The sequence below is a fragment of the Chlorella variabilis genome, assembly GCF_000147415.1.
Source record: "Chlorella variabilis unplaced genomic scaffold CHLNCscaffold_8, whole genome shotgun sequence".
Lineage (NCBI taxonomy): Eukaryota > Viridiplantae > Chlorophyta > Trebouxiophyceae > Chlorellales > Chlorellaceae > Chlorella > Chlorella variabilis.
Window position 1 is genome coordinate 1,221,100 of NW_005435080.1, and position 14,720 is coordinate 1,235,819.

General features: G+C 68.0%; 4 protein-coding genes across 4 annotated transcripts in view; 2 read left to right on the forward strand and 2 right to left on the reverse strand.

Moving 5' to 3' along the window:
- CHLNCDRAFT_145007 (hypothetical protein) overlaps positions 1–1,065 on the reverse strand; it is a gene marked incomplete at both ends in the record, with an annotated part of 2,931 nt that extends 1,866 nt beyond the window's left edge. The window contains 3 exons of the mRNA XM_005848456.1: positions 221–383; positions 540–680; positions 899–1,065. Of these exons, the coding sequence (XP_005848518.1) occupies positions 221–383; positions 540–680; positions 899–1,065 (471 nt within the window). The remainder of the gene's footprint in view (positions 1–220; positions 384–539; positions 681–898) is intronic.
- A 1,316-nt stretch (positions 1,066–2,381) lies between these two features.
- CHLNCDRAFT_13502 (hypothetical protein) lies at positions 2,382–3,260 on the reverse strand (the record flags this gene model as incomplete). Its single annotated transcript, XM_005848457.1, has 3 exons — positions 2,382–2,482; positions 2,691–2,787; positions 3,000–3,260. Coding segments are annotated over 3 exons (459 nt in total), but the record flags the coding sequence as incomplete, so codon positions are not given.
- Positions 3,261–4,239: 979 nt separating this feature from the next.
- Positions 4,240–6,657, forward strand: CHLNCDRAFT_145010 (hypothetical protein; the record flags this gene model as incomplete). The annotated part of the gene is made up of 8 exons (XM_005848265.1): positions 4,240–4,260; positions 4,457–4,692; positions 4,899–5,058; positions 5,202–5,326; positions 5,552–5,661; positions 5,815–5,987; positions 6,213–6,378; positions 6,566–6,657. The coding sequence occupies 8 exons, from the start codon at positions 4,240–4,242 to the stop codon at positions 6,655–6,657; spliced, it is 1,083 nt and encodes a 360-aa protein (XP_005848327.1).
- A 362-nt stretch (positions 6,658–7,019) lies between these two features.
- Positions 7,020–8,569, forward strand: CHLNCDRAFT_145011 (hypothetical protein; the record flags this gene model as incomplete). The annotated part of the gene is made up of 4 exons (XM_005848266.1): positions 7,020–7,264; positions 7,373–7,449; positions 7,600–7,699; positions 7,882–8,569. 4 exons carry the CDS (start codon positions 7,020–7,022, stop codon positions 8,567–8,569), a joined length of 1,110 nt encoding a protein of 369 aa, XP_005848328.1.
- Between the last annotated feature and the right edge of the window lie 6,151 nt (positions 8,570–14,720).

Here is a 14,720-nt window from a genome sequence, read left to right on the forward strand (position 1 = left end):
CGGCGCTGCGAGGGCGGGCGCCGCTGCGACGGCCCCGGCCCCTCCTCCTCCTGGCTGCTGCTGCTGCTGCTGCCGGCTTCATCCTCGCTGTCCTCGCCTTCGCCTCCCTCCTGCGCGGAGGGCGGGCGCGGCAGCGCGGCTTCGAGCAGCGGCGCCGCCCCAGCACCTGCTGTGCCGGCTGATGCTCCCCTCCCCCTCCCCACGTGTGGCACAGCCCTACAGCCCGCCACCCGCTTGCCTGCTCATACACGTTAGGCATCAGCTGATGCCCAGGCTGGCCCTCCTCCACCAGCGGTCCTCGATCCGCCAGCTCCGGCTCCAGCCACGCCACCTGGCTGCGCAGGCCTTTGAAGTGCAGCGTGTGCATCGAGATCTTCTTCCTCCTGCACCGCCGCATGCCAGGCCATAACGGCAGACAGAGGGCTGCTGAGCCCGCAGGATGCAACCAACCGACATCCACACTGCCCGCCAGCAGCGCTGGGCGATGGGCACGGCGGCTGGATGGGCGGGCCTCGGCGGGCAGGCGGGCGGGCTCCCACCTTTTGTGTCGGCAGAAGGCGCAGTGCTTGCCCCTGCGCGGGCTGCCCCCCTGCGCCTCCACCACAGCAGACTCCTCAAACCGCTCCCGCAGGCCGTCCTTCACCGAGCCGCGCCAGCCCTCCAGGTTGTTGGCCTGCTCGCTGCGCTCGGCACGGGGCAGGCAGGCGGGCAGGTGTGAGGCGGGCGGGCAGGCGGGCAGCAGGCAGCAGGCCCATCAGCACGGCCCACAGGCACCCAGCGCCGGCCAGAGAGCAGCAACCGCAGCGAGTCACTTCATTTCAAGCGGCCCGCAGGGCCCCCCGGGTGGCTTGGCGAGCCCCCGCCCAGCCAGGCCTGCCCACACACCCAGCAGCCGCACCAGGCCTGCTTAAGGTCCAGCTCCAGCTCCAGCGCCCGCGCCACGCAGCTGCGCTCCGTGTCGGACAGGCTGTCGGCCTGGGGCAGCGCGCGCAGCAGGCGCAGCAGGCGCAGCAGGCAGTACAGCTGGTACAGCTCGTCGTCGCCCAGCTTGGAGCCGGCCGTCATCCCGCGCCTGGATACCGGGCGGGCCAGGGGGTGCGCATAAGGTTTGTGCACTGCAGGAAGGCACCATGGCACCACGGTGGCAGCGGGGCAGCCAGGCAGGCGGCGGCGCGGCGGGCCCTCACACTTGCTCCAGCGCAACGTGCCCCGCCTCCCCGTCCTCCACAATGAAGTCACCCAGGTCGCTCGCCTCCTCCGACCCCTCCTCCGACTCCTCCTCTGACTCCTCCTCCTGCTCCCCTGCTGCATGCCCTCCCTCCTCTCCCTCCTGCTCCCCGCCCTCCGAGCCCTCCTCGCTGGTGCTCGGCTCTGCAGGCGAGGCAGCGACAGGCGGCCCTGGAGGGTGACGCCAGCTGCTGGCATGCAGGCGCGGCAGGGGAGGCAGCCCAGGGCACTGACAACCCAGTAAGCGGACAGGGCAGGAGCACGATCGGCGGCAGGCGCACCTTCCTCCAGACGGCTGTCTGCCTCGCCCTTCTTCAGGCGCTGCAGCCTGTCCAGAGCTGCAAGCTTCCCCCGCTTGGCGGCGGATGCCTGTGTGCGCGTGGACCTGGCGCTGATCAGCAGCGGGCTGGCCTTGCGAGACACCAGCCGGCCCGGCAGCGGGCGCTGCGGGGTCGGCAGCACCGGCGGCGCCTCGCCAGTCAGGTCCACCACCTCGGCGGCCTCGGGAGCTTCTCCGCCCTCGTCGCCCGCGCGCAGCAGACGCAGGCGGCGGGTAGATGGGGCAACTGCAGGCACGTCCATAAACAGGATCTCCTCCTCCTCCTCACCCTCCTCCGACTCTTCCACAACTCGGCGCTTCCATCCTTGCGGCATTGTAAAAATTGCGGCAGCCGATTAGGGACGCGGGGATTCAAGAGTTGCAGCACGGCGGTGCCGCGTCGCAGCGTGTCGTGCAGGGCGCAGCCGCCGCACGTCGCATTCCCCTTCCTGGGCACTGAATGAACTCATCGCATCACCAACACCCACTCCAAATGCATTGATGTTTTTTGGCACATTGTCTGGCAGCAGCACGGCAATGGCGGGGCAGGGCCACAGCATTGCGTGCGACGCGACCACTCCACGGCTCCTCGGCCAACAGAAAACGGTGTTGCAATTTGGTCTTCCACCACCAAAAACGCGGGGGTGCCCGCACTCCACAGCAATAGTCAAATATCAAGCAGGGAAACAATGAAAAGGGTTGGAGTTTGGAGGTGTGAACCGTCCTTCTCTCCGCACGCCGCTCGCACGCCGCTCTCACAAGGCGCCCGCAGCTGGCTCAGCGGGCAGGTGGGTTGGGGCCCAGGGGCCCCAGCCGTGGGTGCCCCAGCTCAGAAGCGGTCGTCCACCACGAAGGAGTTGACCACCGTCTTGATCTGGTCCTTCATGCGGCCCCACCGCCGCTCGTTGGCGCCCGTCAGCAGCGTGTAGAACTTGCCTGCGGCACGCGCGGTGGGGGTGTGCGCGTGAAGGAGCGGGCTCGCCAACGGGGCAGCGAGGAAAGGGTCTGCTGCACAACAAGCAGGCGCCGTCCACCGCCCTGCTGGCGCTTCTGCTGCCATGCACCAGCAGATGGTGCTGTCAGCATCAAGCTCAAGCCTCCGACCCGCCCACCAGCCAGCCCACCCCATCCCAGCCCCACCCACCGTTGCCCACGGTGACAGAGGCCAGCGCGTGGCGCGTGAAGCCCCTGCTCTTGGCCGTGAACTCGAAATCGTAGTACTTGCGGCCGTTGGTGGTGCGCTGCACGAAAGAGCGCGTAATAGGGCAGCCGGGAGCATGAGAGCGAGGGCAGAGGGCGACGCCGCAGCTGCCGGGCGCCGCTCAAGAGTGGCACGCCAAGCCCGCACTGGAGCGACGGGCAGTAGCCGTAGGAGCCTGGCGCCCCAGCCCTTCGCTTCAACCACAGCGTGCATGCCCTGTGCCCCCTCCACGCGGCGGGGGCGCTGGCTCACCTCCCCCACGTTGATCAGCGCAATCTCCTGGTTGGGCGCCGTCAGCACCTTGTCGGCTAGCGTGAAGGCCACCTCCTTGGCATCCCCAAACTCCCCCACCTCTGCCTTCTCGGTGGGCACCAGGCTGACGCTGACGCTCTCCAGCGGCTCAATCACGTCCTTGTACACCACGTCCTGCCCCTCCACCTGCACCTCCTGCCACCCAAAGGGGTACAGGAAGCTGTAGCCGTCCTGCGTGTCCCGCACAGGCACGTAGCCCTTGGAGCCTGCGGGGCGTGGGGACCAGCACAGCAGGAGCGGCAGCAGCAGTGGCAGCTGGTGGGCCGCAGGTTGGCAGACGGGATGGCTGGCATAGCAGTAGCGCAGCACAAGGGGGCAGTCCCTGCTGGCGGCTCGACCCGCACAGCCACCGCCCACCTTTGGCGGCGCTGGCGCTGCCTGCAAGCAGCGGCGACGCTGCCAACACGGCGCCCAGCTGCAGCGCCTGCCGCCGTGAGGGCGCCTCGCCTGCAGGCAAGGCAAACAGCAAATGAGCGGCGTGAGCGGGCAGACGGGTGTTGCAGCGACGCCAGCGGCGGCAGAAGTGTAAGAGTCCCAGGCCCCCAACCAGTGTAGCCATATCCGCGCTGCCCAACCGCCTGGCCAATCCACCCACCAGCCTGTGCCGCGCACTGCACGGGGGCCTGAGCCAGGCGCTGAGCAGCGGGACGTGGCCGCAGCGGAGCCGCTGCCTGCAGGGGGCAGGGGGCTCATTGGACATGATGCATCGCATCAATTGACTGTGCGGGCTCTGCAGGCGGCGCGACAGGCCAGGGAAGCCAAACCTGCACAAAGGCACGCGTCTGAGAGCACTGCGCCGCCATTGCCGCTGGGTGCAATCGATCGATCCAATCGCGGGGGGGGGTTGAATGGGCGAAATGCGCGTTGGCAGTGGGAGAGCGGGGCAGGCAGGACAGGAGCGTACTGCAGGCTGCCCCGAAGAACAGCAGGGGCCGACAGATCGGCAGCAGGGCGCCCAAGCAGAACCCTTCCACGACGCAGCGCGATCATCAGCGTGCCAGGCGCGCCGCCAGCTGCCCCGTTCTGCAACCGTCCCCAACGCCGTGTTTAGGCTTCCCCGAGCCGGGCTGTGCCCCAGCCAACAGCCGCTGAACAGTCCCTAGCGCGCAGCAGCGCCGCCGTGCCCGGAGGCCAGCTGGTGACAGAGGTGTTTGGACGCGCGCAAGGCGCCATTGCCGCCATGTCGTCACAAAACATTCCCGTGCAGGCAAGCGTGGCAGCACTGCTGCTCACCAAGCGCAGCTTGCCTCGGTCAGCCGCTTGGGGTTTGGGGGCCATGGGCCGGCAGCGCAGCAGACAGCGCTGCCGCGGCGCCGTGCTTGCCGCCAGTGCAGTGTCGGCTGGGGCCACAAACACCTGCTGCCTACGCCACCGCGCGCGACCCCCGTACCCCGCAGAAGGAGTGCAGCGTGCCAGGCAAGAGCTGCTACCAGGTGTGGCGCACCAACTTTGAGATCGACGAGAAGTACCAGCCCATCAAGGCCATCGGCAAGGGCGCCTATGGCGTCGTGTGCTCCGCCAAGAACGCAGAGACGGGTGAGAAGGTGGCCATCAAGAAGATCACCAACGCCTTTGAGAACCTGGTGGACGCGAGGCGCACGCTGCGCGAGATGAAGCTGCTGCGCTACCTCAGGTGCGGCATGGGACGGGGGGGTGGTGGGGAGGAAGGGTTGGTGTCATGGCCAGCAGTTGCCGGGTTGCAACAGCGGCAAGGTGCCAATGGCAGCAGGCTCGGCAGGAACCGGGTCGCCTAGGCGCTGCGGGTGCCCACCTCCCTCCCATGCTGCCCCTGCCGCCGGCCCTCCTGCCCATGCTGCCACACAAACCCTCGGCCCGCAGGCACGAGAACGTGATTGCTGTGCGCGACCTGATGCGCCCCGCGTCGCGCGACGCCAACGATGTGTACCTGGTGTACGAGCTCATGGACACCGACCTGCACCAGATCATCCGCTCCTCGCAGCCGCTCAGCGACGACCACTTCCAGTACTTCATCTACCAGGTGCAGGGGGGGTGCTGGGCGGGTGGTCTGGGCTGCACACACACGCAGCTGGTGCCAGCTCCCTGAACCCTGCATGGCGCCGGCACATCCCAATGCACGCCGACCATTCCTTCCCGTCCCACCACCACGCGCCCCGCCGCCAGGTGCTGCGCGGCCTCAAGTACATCCACTCCGCCTCTGTGCTGCACCGCGACCTCAAGCCCTCCAACCTGCTCCTCAACGCCACCTGCGACCTCAAGATCTGCGACTTTGGGCTGGCGCGCACCAGGTGCGGGGCAGCAGGGGGTCCAGAGAGGGGCTGGGGCGAGGGTGGGCGGGGTTCTGGAAAGGGCGGAGCCGGCAGACCAGCGGGCACCCCAACCCCGCCCACTGGCTGGCTGCGGAGCCTCTCAAGTCCGAGGGGCGCTCCCGCTCCTCACCCCTGCCTCATCCTGCCGGCACCCCTCCCGGCGCTGTGCCCCTCAAGCGCATGCGCCCCAGGCATGTCCTGCAGCACTGAGAGCAACAACTTCATGACGGAGTATGTGGTGACCCGCTGGTACCGCGCCCCCGAGCTCCTCCTGTCCTGCGACTCGTACGACGCCGGCATCGACATCTGGTCGGGTGCGGCTCGACGGGATGGGCGGGGCCGACAGGCAGGCACACCGCCACCCTGCCCACCACCTCTGCACCCGGCACCCACCCTGTGCTGCCGCACCTCCGCCAGCCCCACGCCACCACCCACGCCACGCCCGCCCCTGGCTCCCCTCCCCGCAGTGGGCTGCATCCTGGCGGAGCTGCTGCACCGCAAGCCGCTGTTCCCGGGCAAGGACTACATCGACCAGCTGAAGCTGATCATCCGCACGCTGGGCACGCCCAGCGACGACGAGCTGTCCTTCATCTCCGCCCCCAAGGCCCGCGCATACATCAAGGCGCTGGCGCAAGTGGAGGTGGGGCGCGCGGGCGGGCAGCCAGCCGTCGCTGTGTGGCGGGGACTGTGACGATGGCATGCCTGGCAGCCTGGGGCGACCAGTGGGCTAGCCGGCAGCAGCTGGCCCTCCCCCAACTCCGCCCCCCTCACCAGCACTCGCGTCATGTGTGGTCTTGTCCACTGCCCCTACCTGCCCACCCTCCCTTGCCACCCTCTTCCACCCCACCCCACCCCACCCCCGCAGCGCACCGACCTGGCCAAGCTGTTCCCGGGTGCCAGCCCGCTGGCGGTGGACCTGCTGGGCCGCATGCTGCAGTTCGACCCGCGGCGGCGCATCACGGTGGAGCAGGCGCTGGCGCACCCCTGGCTGGCACAGCTGCACGACGAGGCGGCGGAGCCGGCGGCGGCGGGTGCGCTGGCGTGCTGCTGCGGTGGCGGCGTGGTAGTACTGCTATGCAGCGCGCCGGCTGCCAGCTCTTGGATGCATCCCTGGCGGGCATGGCAACTGCTTCCTGGTTTGCAGAGTGCGCCCGCCTGATGTGTTGCACATGCCTGTCTGCCTTGACCCACACACCCCCACCAAACAAACCCTTGCAGGCGTGTTCAAGTTTGACTTTGAGGAGCAGGACCTGGATGAGGCGGCGGTGCGGCAGATGGTGTGGGAGGAGATGGATGCGTACGACAAGTGAGGGAGGGCCTGTTTTCTGCTCGGCAGCAGCGGCCATTTCGAGCCAGCCAGCCGGACGGCAGGGCTGGGGTGGGCCGCCAGCGGGGCGATGCGGCACCCCACCTGTTGACCGGGCTCGGCACGCTTCATGTGTACAGCTTGCAGCTCCTGCCATCTAGTATAGTGTAGAAGCTGTGTCGGTCTGATGTGATCAGCTGTGTAAATCAGCTGCAGCACGCAGGTCAGTGCACCTCCCTGATGCGGGGCCGCCAGCTGCCCGCCAACAGGGTGGAAACCCAAGAGGCAGTCAGGAGTGATGTTCCGGGAGTGCTCTTCTGCACTTCCGACACAGCCAATTGTCGAGGCTAGCTGCTGGAGGGCACCATGCGGCAGTATAACGAGTGGGCAGCCATGCTACAGGCCTCTCGCTCGGGTGAAGGCGCCCAGGCGGAGGTGCTCAACTGCACGGACCTCCTCTCCAAGCTGATCGTGACCACATCAGCCAGGGACGTGTATGGAACGGTGCAGGCGCAAGCAGCGGCCCTTTTCGTGGTCAACAAGCAGTGGCGCTTGTCCATTCAGTCACTTGAAGACATCTGGCGCTGCTTGGACTGGGCATCGGCCACACGGTGAGTGCTAATGAGCGATCCTGCTGCAGTCCGGTCGTTCGGTTACCGTGCACCGCCGGCGGTCCGCACAGTCACCGCCCGTGCCGCCACCTTCTGCTGTGCCTGCAGCGGCGCCCGGCACTCTGACGCAGCCGTGCCGGCGCTGTGCCTCAGCATACAGAGGTGGTGGGGCAGCAAGCTGACAGGTGAGGCAGGGCGGTGCATTGTGTTGGTTGTGAACTGCCATGCTGTTGCTCGATCCGCCGTTTGCCGCTGGTTTGCTCTTTCTGCCATGCACTCTTACGATGGCCGTACGGTGCCTCACCCTGCTGCCCCAAGCCCGCATGCTGCTACAGAGTTCGATGCTGGGAGCGGCTGCCCCATCGCGCGGGAGCTGCTCACCGACGGGGTGCTGGCGCTCATTGCGCGCCACTCGCCGCGCCTGCAAGTCGTCAGGTGCGCCAAGGTGCCGGTGCCGCTCCGTGCCTCCTGCTGGATGGATTGAATGCTTCATGGCATTGCAAGCACATGAGTCCATGCTGCACTCGCTGCAGCTGCCATGCCCCAGCTCAGCTGCCGCACCCCAGCTCAGCTGCCGCACCCCACCAAGCTGCTTTTGCTGCCCACGCCTGCCGCAGGCTGCACGGCTGCCTGCACATCACCGACTGGGGGCTGAAGCAGCTGGCGGCCGAGCGGCCGCCGCTGCACACCTTTGCGCTGGAGTGGTGCGGCGGTGGCGTGTACCTGGACGGCCTGCGCGCCCTCATCCGCAGCTGCCCGCTGCTGGAGGCCTTCTCCGTCAGCAGCGGCCAGGAGTCGTTCAGCCTGGGGTCGGTGACGGATGAGCTGGTGAGGGAGCTGGTGGCGTGCTGCCCGCGCATCGCGGCGCTGGAGCTGAGCGACACGCGCGTGGGCGACGCGGGCCTGGCGGCCATCGCCGCCGCCTACGGCCGCCAGCTGCAGAGCCTGCAGCTCAACTACACGCGCGCGTGGGGCCAGTGGGGCGTGCTGGCCCTCGCCCAGCACTGCAAGGCGCTGCAGTTCTTCTCGGCGGCCTCCAGCGCCATCACCGACGACGCGCTGTCGCTGCTGGGCGGCGGCTGCCCCGCGCTGGCATTCGTGTGCGTGGACAGGTGCAGGCAGGTCAGCCTGGACGGCATCATGCGCCTGGTCAACCGCGGCCTCGCCGTGCAATACGTGGAGATGGCGGGCGTGTTTGGGCGGTCGTCCGCCGAGCAGCGCGCCGTCTTCGGGGCCTGGGTGCAGCGGCGCGGCATGCAGTACGATGCCCGCAGCGGCCTGCTGGCCCCCCTGCAAGCCGCCTGACGTGCCGGGTCTGGCCTCTGGAATGCGGCGAGCAGTCAGCTTTGACTGTTTTTCTGGCTTGGCATCTCAGACCGACCCCTTGCAACCTCCCATTTCATCAATCAATGCATCTGGATCCATCTTCATTTCCTTCAGCTTTTGTTAGAGGTCCTGACCTGGCGCGCGGAAGTTTCCTCTGAGAGCCCTTTTGATTGAGCGCTGTTTCATGCAGAGCGCTCTAGAGCATGAAGCGTTCACTGTTGGTTGATACATTGGCATACATATACTGACGCATGCCATTTAAGTTGCTGTACAGAAGGATCGGCGTGTAGATTGAAAGGGAGCCTGCAAGCGTCACCAGCGGCGGCCGCTGCCACAGCCGTAGCCGGCGGCTGCACCTCCGCTAGCTCAAAGCGGCGGCGGCCAGCCTCCCTCGCCCTCTCCTCCCACCTCGATTGAAGAGCCGAAGCAGGGCTCCCTGGATGCTCGCAGCTGCCACAGGGCTTGTCTGATGCGGCCAGCTGGTGACAGCTGTCCCATGCGCGCCAGGCACAACAGGTCCTACCAGCTCCCTCCCATAGAGCTACAGGTAAACCGCCCCCATTCCGCCCATTCCTCCCCTTCCTCCTCGCCCACAGACGCAATGACCCGCCCCCAGACGCTCGCCCTGGCCCTGGCCTGCCTGCTGGCGGCCGCCGGCCCCACCGCGCTGGCGGCCCGCGAGCTACACCAGGTCGCCTCAGCCACTGCCACAGCCTCTGCCTCCGCCCGCGGCTCGGCCAGGGCCAGCGCCAGCGCCAGCGCCGGTGCGGGTGGGAAGGTCGGCGGCCGTGTTGACCAATGTTTGACCGGCGGCAGGCCAGCGAGCTGCGCCCCTGGCTCGCTTCCTATCTCACCCAGCGTTGCTGCCGCACCTGCCTGCCTGCTTGCAGTGGCCAGGGCCGGCGCCGCCCCCACTCAGCCCGCCCCTGCCGCCCAGCCGGCGGCCGCCACCCAGGCCATCCCCGCCAATGCCGCATCCCAGCCGACCTGCGCTGACGACGACATGCCGCCCACCAAGCAGTTTTCATGCGCCCAGCAGAAGGAGTGGGGCAAGTGTGAGTGGCGCTGGCGGGGAGGGCTGGCTGGACGGTGGGTTTGCTGTGCCCATGTTGATCCGCTGGTTGACCGCGCTGCCGCCCTCCCTGCCGCAGGCGAGATGTGCTGGCTGGTGAGCAAGGGCTACTGCCGCTACACGTGCGGCTACTGCGGCGTGGACATGGCGGCCGCAGCTTGCGCCCAGGACCCCGACGCCTCCACGCAGGCTGTGGCTGACGCCAACCCGGGTGGGTTGCAAGACGGAAGCAGCAGCTGGGGCTGGGGCTGGGGCTTGCCTGCTGCTGCCCTGGGGCCTCAAGCCAAGAACCTCCGCCCAGCCGGCGCACCTCACACACCCTGCCTGCCTCCACACCTGCCTGCAGCACCCATCGACACCGCCGCTGTCGGCCCCCAGCCCGCGCCCGCCGCCTCCCCCGCAACTCCCGACTCCACAGCGGCCACAGAAGCCGCAGCACCCACCCCCACGGCCGCAGCACCCACCCCCACCAGCACCGCCACCGCCTCTGCAACCGCCGCCGCCACCGCAGACAGCACAGGATCCGGCACCGCCACCGCTGCCGCACAGGCTAGCGCACAGCCAGCACCAACCCCGGTGAGCTTGCCTGCTTTGCGCCATGAGCAGGACTCTGGCTGACGCCTGATGATGCCCGCTCACCTCCCTCCTCTCCTGCCACCTGCTGTGCAGTTCCTCTTCAGCCCCGCCCCGGCCCCTGCTGCTGAAGACAGCGCTGACGCCGACTCCCTGACGGGCGCTGACGATACCGCGGTGTGCGGGGCCAGCCTGCCTGCCCTGCACACATAGCTGCTGCGCCTACACTCACCTGCTGTCGACAGGTGCCCACCCTCTGCCTCACACAAACCTCACCCCTGCCTCCCCCAGGCCTACAACGCCACCGAGTGCGCGGAGCTGGAGCTGGAGGCGGAGGATGATGAGAGCAGCGCCCAGGCATACGCCGAGCACTGCGGCCTGGCCGCCGCTGTGGCCACCAATGGCGGCACAGCCGTGTCCCATGCCGACGGCGGCGCCGCCATCAGCCAGGCGGACGGCCAGGCGGCTGCCGTCTCCGCCACCAAGCCCGGCTCTGCCACGGCCGCCTCGGTGGCGGGGCCAGGCGGCAACGCCGCCAGCGCCGCCCACGGCTGAACCGACGCGCCTCGACACCTACCCTAGATCTGCTGAAATTTGTTGACATATTTTCAATTCCAGTCTCACCTTTCTTCAAAAGAATCTGTCCAGCTCAGTTTCCTCCCAGCTAAACCAACCTTTAGAGAACCTACGCTCCCAACCAGCACACACCCCAGCTCACTCACACATGGGTGCCCCCGTCCAAGGTGTGATCAAGAAGGCAGCGGCGGCGGCAGCCACCACCGCCACCAGCCTGGCCTGGAAGCGGCTCAGCTGGCAGGCGCGGGCGGCGCTGATGGGGGGCTCCTTTGCGCTGGGCACGGCCCGCAAGCTCAACAGCATCAGACACCGCCTGGCCGGCAGCAGCAAGAAGGGGCGCCGTGGCGTCGCCACCGCGGCAGGAGCGGTGGAGCGGGAGCAGGGCGCGGTGCCGACTGCGGGCCTGAGCCCCGCGGCAGCGGCATTCCTGGCGCAGCGGCAGGCTGGCAACCCAGTGTGGGCGCCCGCCGTGAGGCAGGCGCTCGGCAGAGCCCCCTGACTGATGGGTGGCAGCCCCCGCCAGGACACGTGATCCAGCCCGGCCTGTGATTTGCTCCTGCCTGCTTTTCTCTCTGCTTGCCTGCCTGCCTTTAGTGTAAACCCATTCATGCTGCAAGCAGTTTCACGTACGGGCGGCTACACAGGCGGCAAAGCGCCACCACCACAGCTCTCATACAGCAGCAGCGAGGCCTCGGCCTCCAGCACTTCCCCAAGCTCCGCCGCCCGCACAACCTCATCCGAGCAGCTCACCCAGCTCCCGCCGCCGCAGCCGCCATCACCAGCCGCGTCCAGGCAGCGGTACACGGTGTAGTGCCCCCCGCCTGCCAGGCCCCCCACGTGCACCACAACCGCCCGCAGGTGGTACAGCGGCGGTACCGCGGCTGCCGCCTCGCCGCCGTCGCTCGCCTTGGCGCCCACCCAGTCATGCCCCAGCATCGGCACGAGGCTGCGCGGCAGCTGCAGGCGGGTGGGGAATGCTACCTTCCCTGTCACCTTCACGTGCCCTGCGGTCGACCAGAAGCCGCGGCGCAGCTGCAGGCACAGCACGCGCGGCAGCTGGGCCGCCACGGTGCGCTTGGCTGCCACGCTGGGGCGGGGCTGGAAAGCAATCCCTGCAGCAGGCGAGGTGGGGCCGGTGAGGGGCGCACACTGGGATGGATCCTTCCGTGTGTTCAAATGCCAGACAACATTAACGCTGCTTGCATCGCTACGGAAACTTGCTTGCACCACAGGCTTGCCCGCCAACCCACCAGCTAACCTGCCGCCGCCAGCATCCCTGCATACGCCTCGCTCTCCACCAGCTGCCCGCCATCTGCCAGCACCTGCTTCAGGCGCCGCATCTCGGCGGGCAGCGGACCTGCCGGAGCCGCGCCCCCAGCTGGCTGCTCCGGCGCAGCCGCCGCCTGCTCGCCGTCTTCCGCCTCGCTGTCGTTCTGCTGCTGCTGGTGCTGGGCCACAGCCGCCGCTGCCGCTGCTGCGGCCGTCGCCGCGTCGGCTGCCTGGAAGCTGGCGGCCAGGGAGCAGCGCGTGCAGTGCCACCCCAGTACCGCCTCGTATCCGTAGTACCCGGCCAGGCTGCCCTGCAGGCTGGCGTCTGGCGCCGCCGGCACATTGCCCAGCAGCGTGGCGCTTGGCCGCACCGAGATGCCCAGCGGCAGCACCCAGAAGGGGCTCAGCTGCACCAGCGAGCGGTGGCGGCAGCGCGCGCAGCGCAGCTCGTGGGCGTTGGCGCCCCGCAGCGGAAGCCGCGCACGGCGGCGCCACGCGTGCAGCACAGGGTCTGGCAGCGGCGGGCCGGCGCCGCACGCCCGCGCCGCCGCCTCCGCCTCGGGCTGCCGCGCGTCGGCTGGCTGGGTAAGCTGCGCTCCAGGCGCGGGCTCGCTGCCGCTGCTGCTGCTGCTCTTGTGGCAACCATCCGTCAAGGTGCTGCTCTGGATGCCGTTGTGCAGTCCATCCGGGATGCGTCTGCCGCCTGGCGTCGGCGCGCTGCCATTGCTGCTGGCCTTGTTGGGCGCCTCGGCCGAGCCGCCATCGACCAGGCCACAGCTGCCGCCGGAGCCGGTGGGTGCCCCAACCTTCACCGCTGCCTCTGCTTGCCCACTGGGGCCGGCTTGGATGGCGGTCAGGGATGCCTGCGCTGCCAGCTGGTGCCGCACGCTGCGCACAAGCTGCGCCTGCAGCTCCTCCTCCACCAGCCCGCACAGCAGCTCCACCGCCTCTGCCGCATCCTGCTCCTCCCCAGCTTCCAGCACGCCATGCGGCAACCTGGACAGCAGGGCGCGCAGCAGGGCGCGTGGCGCCACGCTGCGCGGCGCCACGCTGCCGCTCTGCGGCTGCAGCCAGCGAAGGACGTCCAGCAGCGCCGACGCCAGGGCGGGAGCAGGGGCGGGGGCGGCAGCGGGGGCGGGGCCGCTCGCTGCTAGGAAGTTGAGGGTATCTTCCAGGTGCCGCACTAGGGCCTGGCAGCTGGCCAGGGCCTGGCACACAGCAGGGAATGCGAAGAGTTGGCAAGGAATGCAAGAGTTGCCTTTCCGCCGCGTCCCTGCTGATGCACATGCGCACACCTGCAGAGTGGCGGAAATGAAGCATGTGTTTCCGAGGTTCACCAAGCCCGCGACAGAGGTCCCCATCGATCTCGTCCCCCAATGTCTTTGTCGATGGCAGGTCAAGAAGAAGAATGACTCACGGGTACCACTGGTTGAAGGTGAGGATGGTGAGGTTGGCTGGGTCGTGCTGCGCATGTCTGGACGCCAGGTGGCGCCGCCCCGCCGTCGATGAGAAAACAGTTTTGACCTTCTGAATTGGAAGATGGTGTGTAAACCAATCGGTAGTCCACCTGAGTACCCCGTGGCGAGCTAAAGTACTAGTGGGTGGCCCTCGTGATATAGCTGGCAAGCACCCTTCCCTACGCATCTGTCGTGAGGCGGCGCCGCCGCCTGCCGGCAGGAAGGCCAACCCATCCGAGAGGCCTGCCCTCCCCATGGCATCCCAGTCCAGATTTCCACAACATTGTTCTTAGTGTTACCACAGAGTGATGGGGAGTTCTGCTGCGCAGGCGGGCACAAGCACCTCCTGCAGCGGGCTGGGGGCAGGCAGCAGGCGGCGGCAGTCCTGAACCCCAAAATCCAAGCCTGGCACGGATACACGCATGTTGGTGCACGCAGTGACGTTTGGTCGTAAGGGGATGGTCATGTGTTGCCCCCTGATGTGGCACCCTCCCGATTGGGCAACCCCCGCCCCCGCTCGCTCCTGGCAGCCCGCGCGGCGCTCCCCTCCCATACGTGAACTGACCCCATAGAGCCATGTTTGAGGGTTGAGCGGGGCGGAGCGGGGCTGCTTGCACACGTGATGGCATGCACGCTTCAACGCTCCCGCTGTCATCTCACCTCTCTAGCGTCAGAAATACAACTCTTACAAGCCAACCAACACGAACAGAGAGACCGAACAACAGAAATGAACAGGAAATATGAAGCCGCCACAGGCGGCAGCACCTTCCAGCGGAGACGGCAAAGCGTACAAGGCACACTTCTTCAATGGTTCGTGCAATTGCCACCCTTACCGGTTATACAGCCACAGTGCCGCCCACACCGCGCACCATTCTTCTTGCAGCTGCAGTTCCGGGTGCAGGCGCCGCGGCAGCCGCAGCGCACGGCTGCCTTGCCGCCGCCGGGCTGCGCCGCCATCGCCACATTGAGAGACACCACAGGCACTCCTCGCTGCGCCGTGCCGCTGAAGGTCAGCTCGCTGGCCAGGCTGGGTGGCGCCTTAGATAGCCTGCTGGCCTGATGCATACCCTCCACCACTCCAGCTCCGCTCCGCAGCCGGTACATGGTCACGCCAAAGGGCCGCTTGATCTCCACCACGCGGCACACGATGCGGTTGCGGCCCAGCTGCTTGCCCACTTTGCCG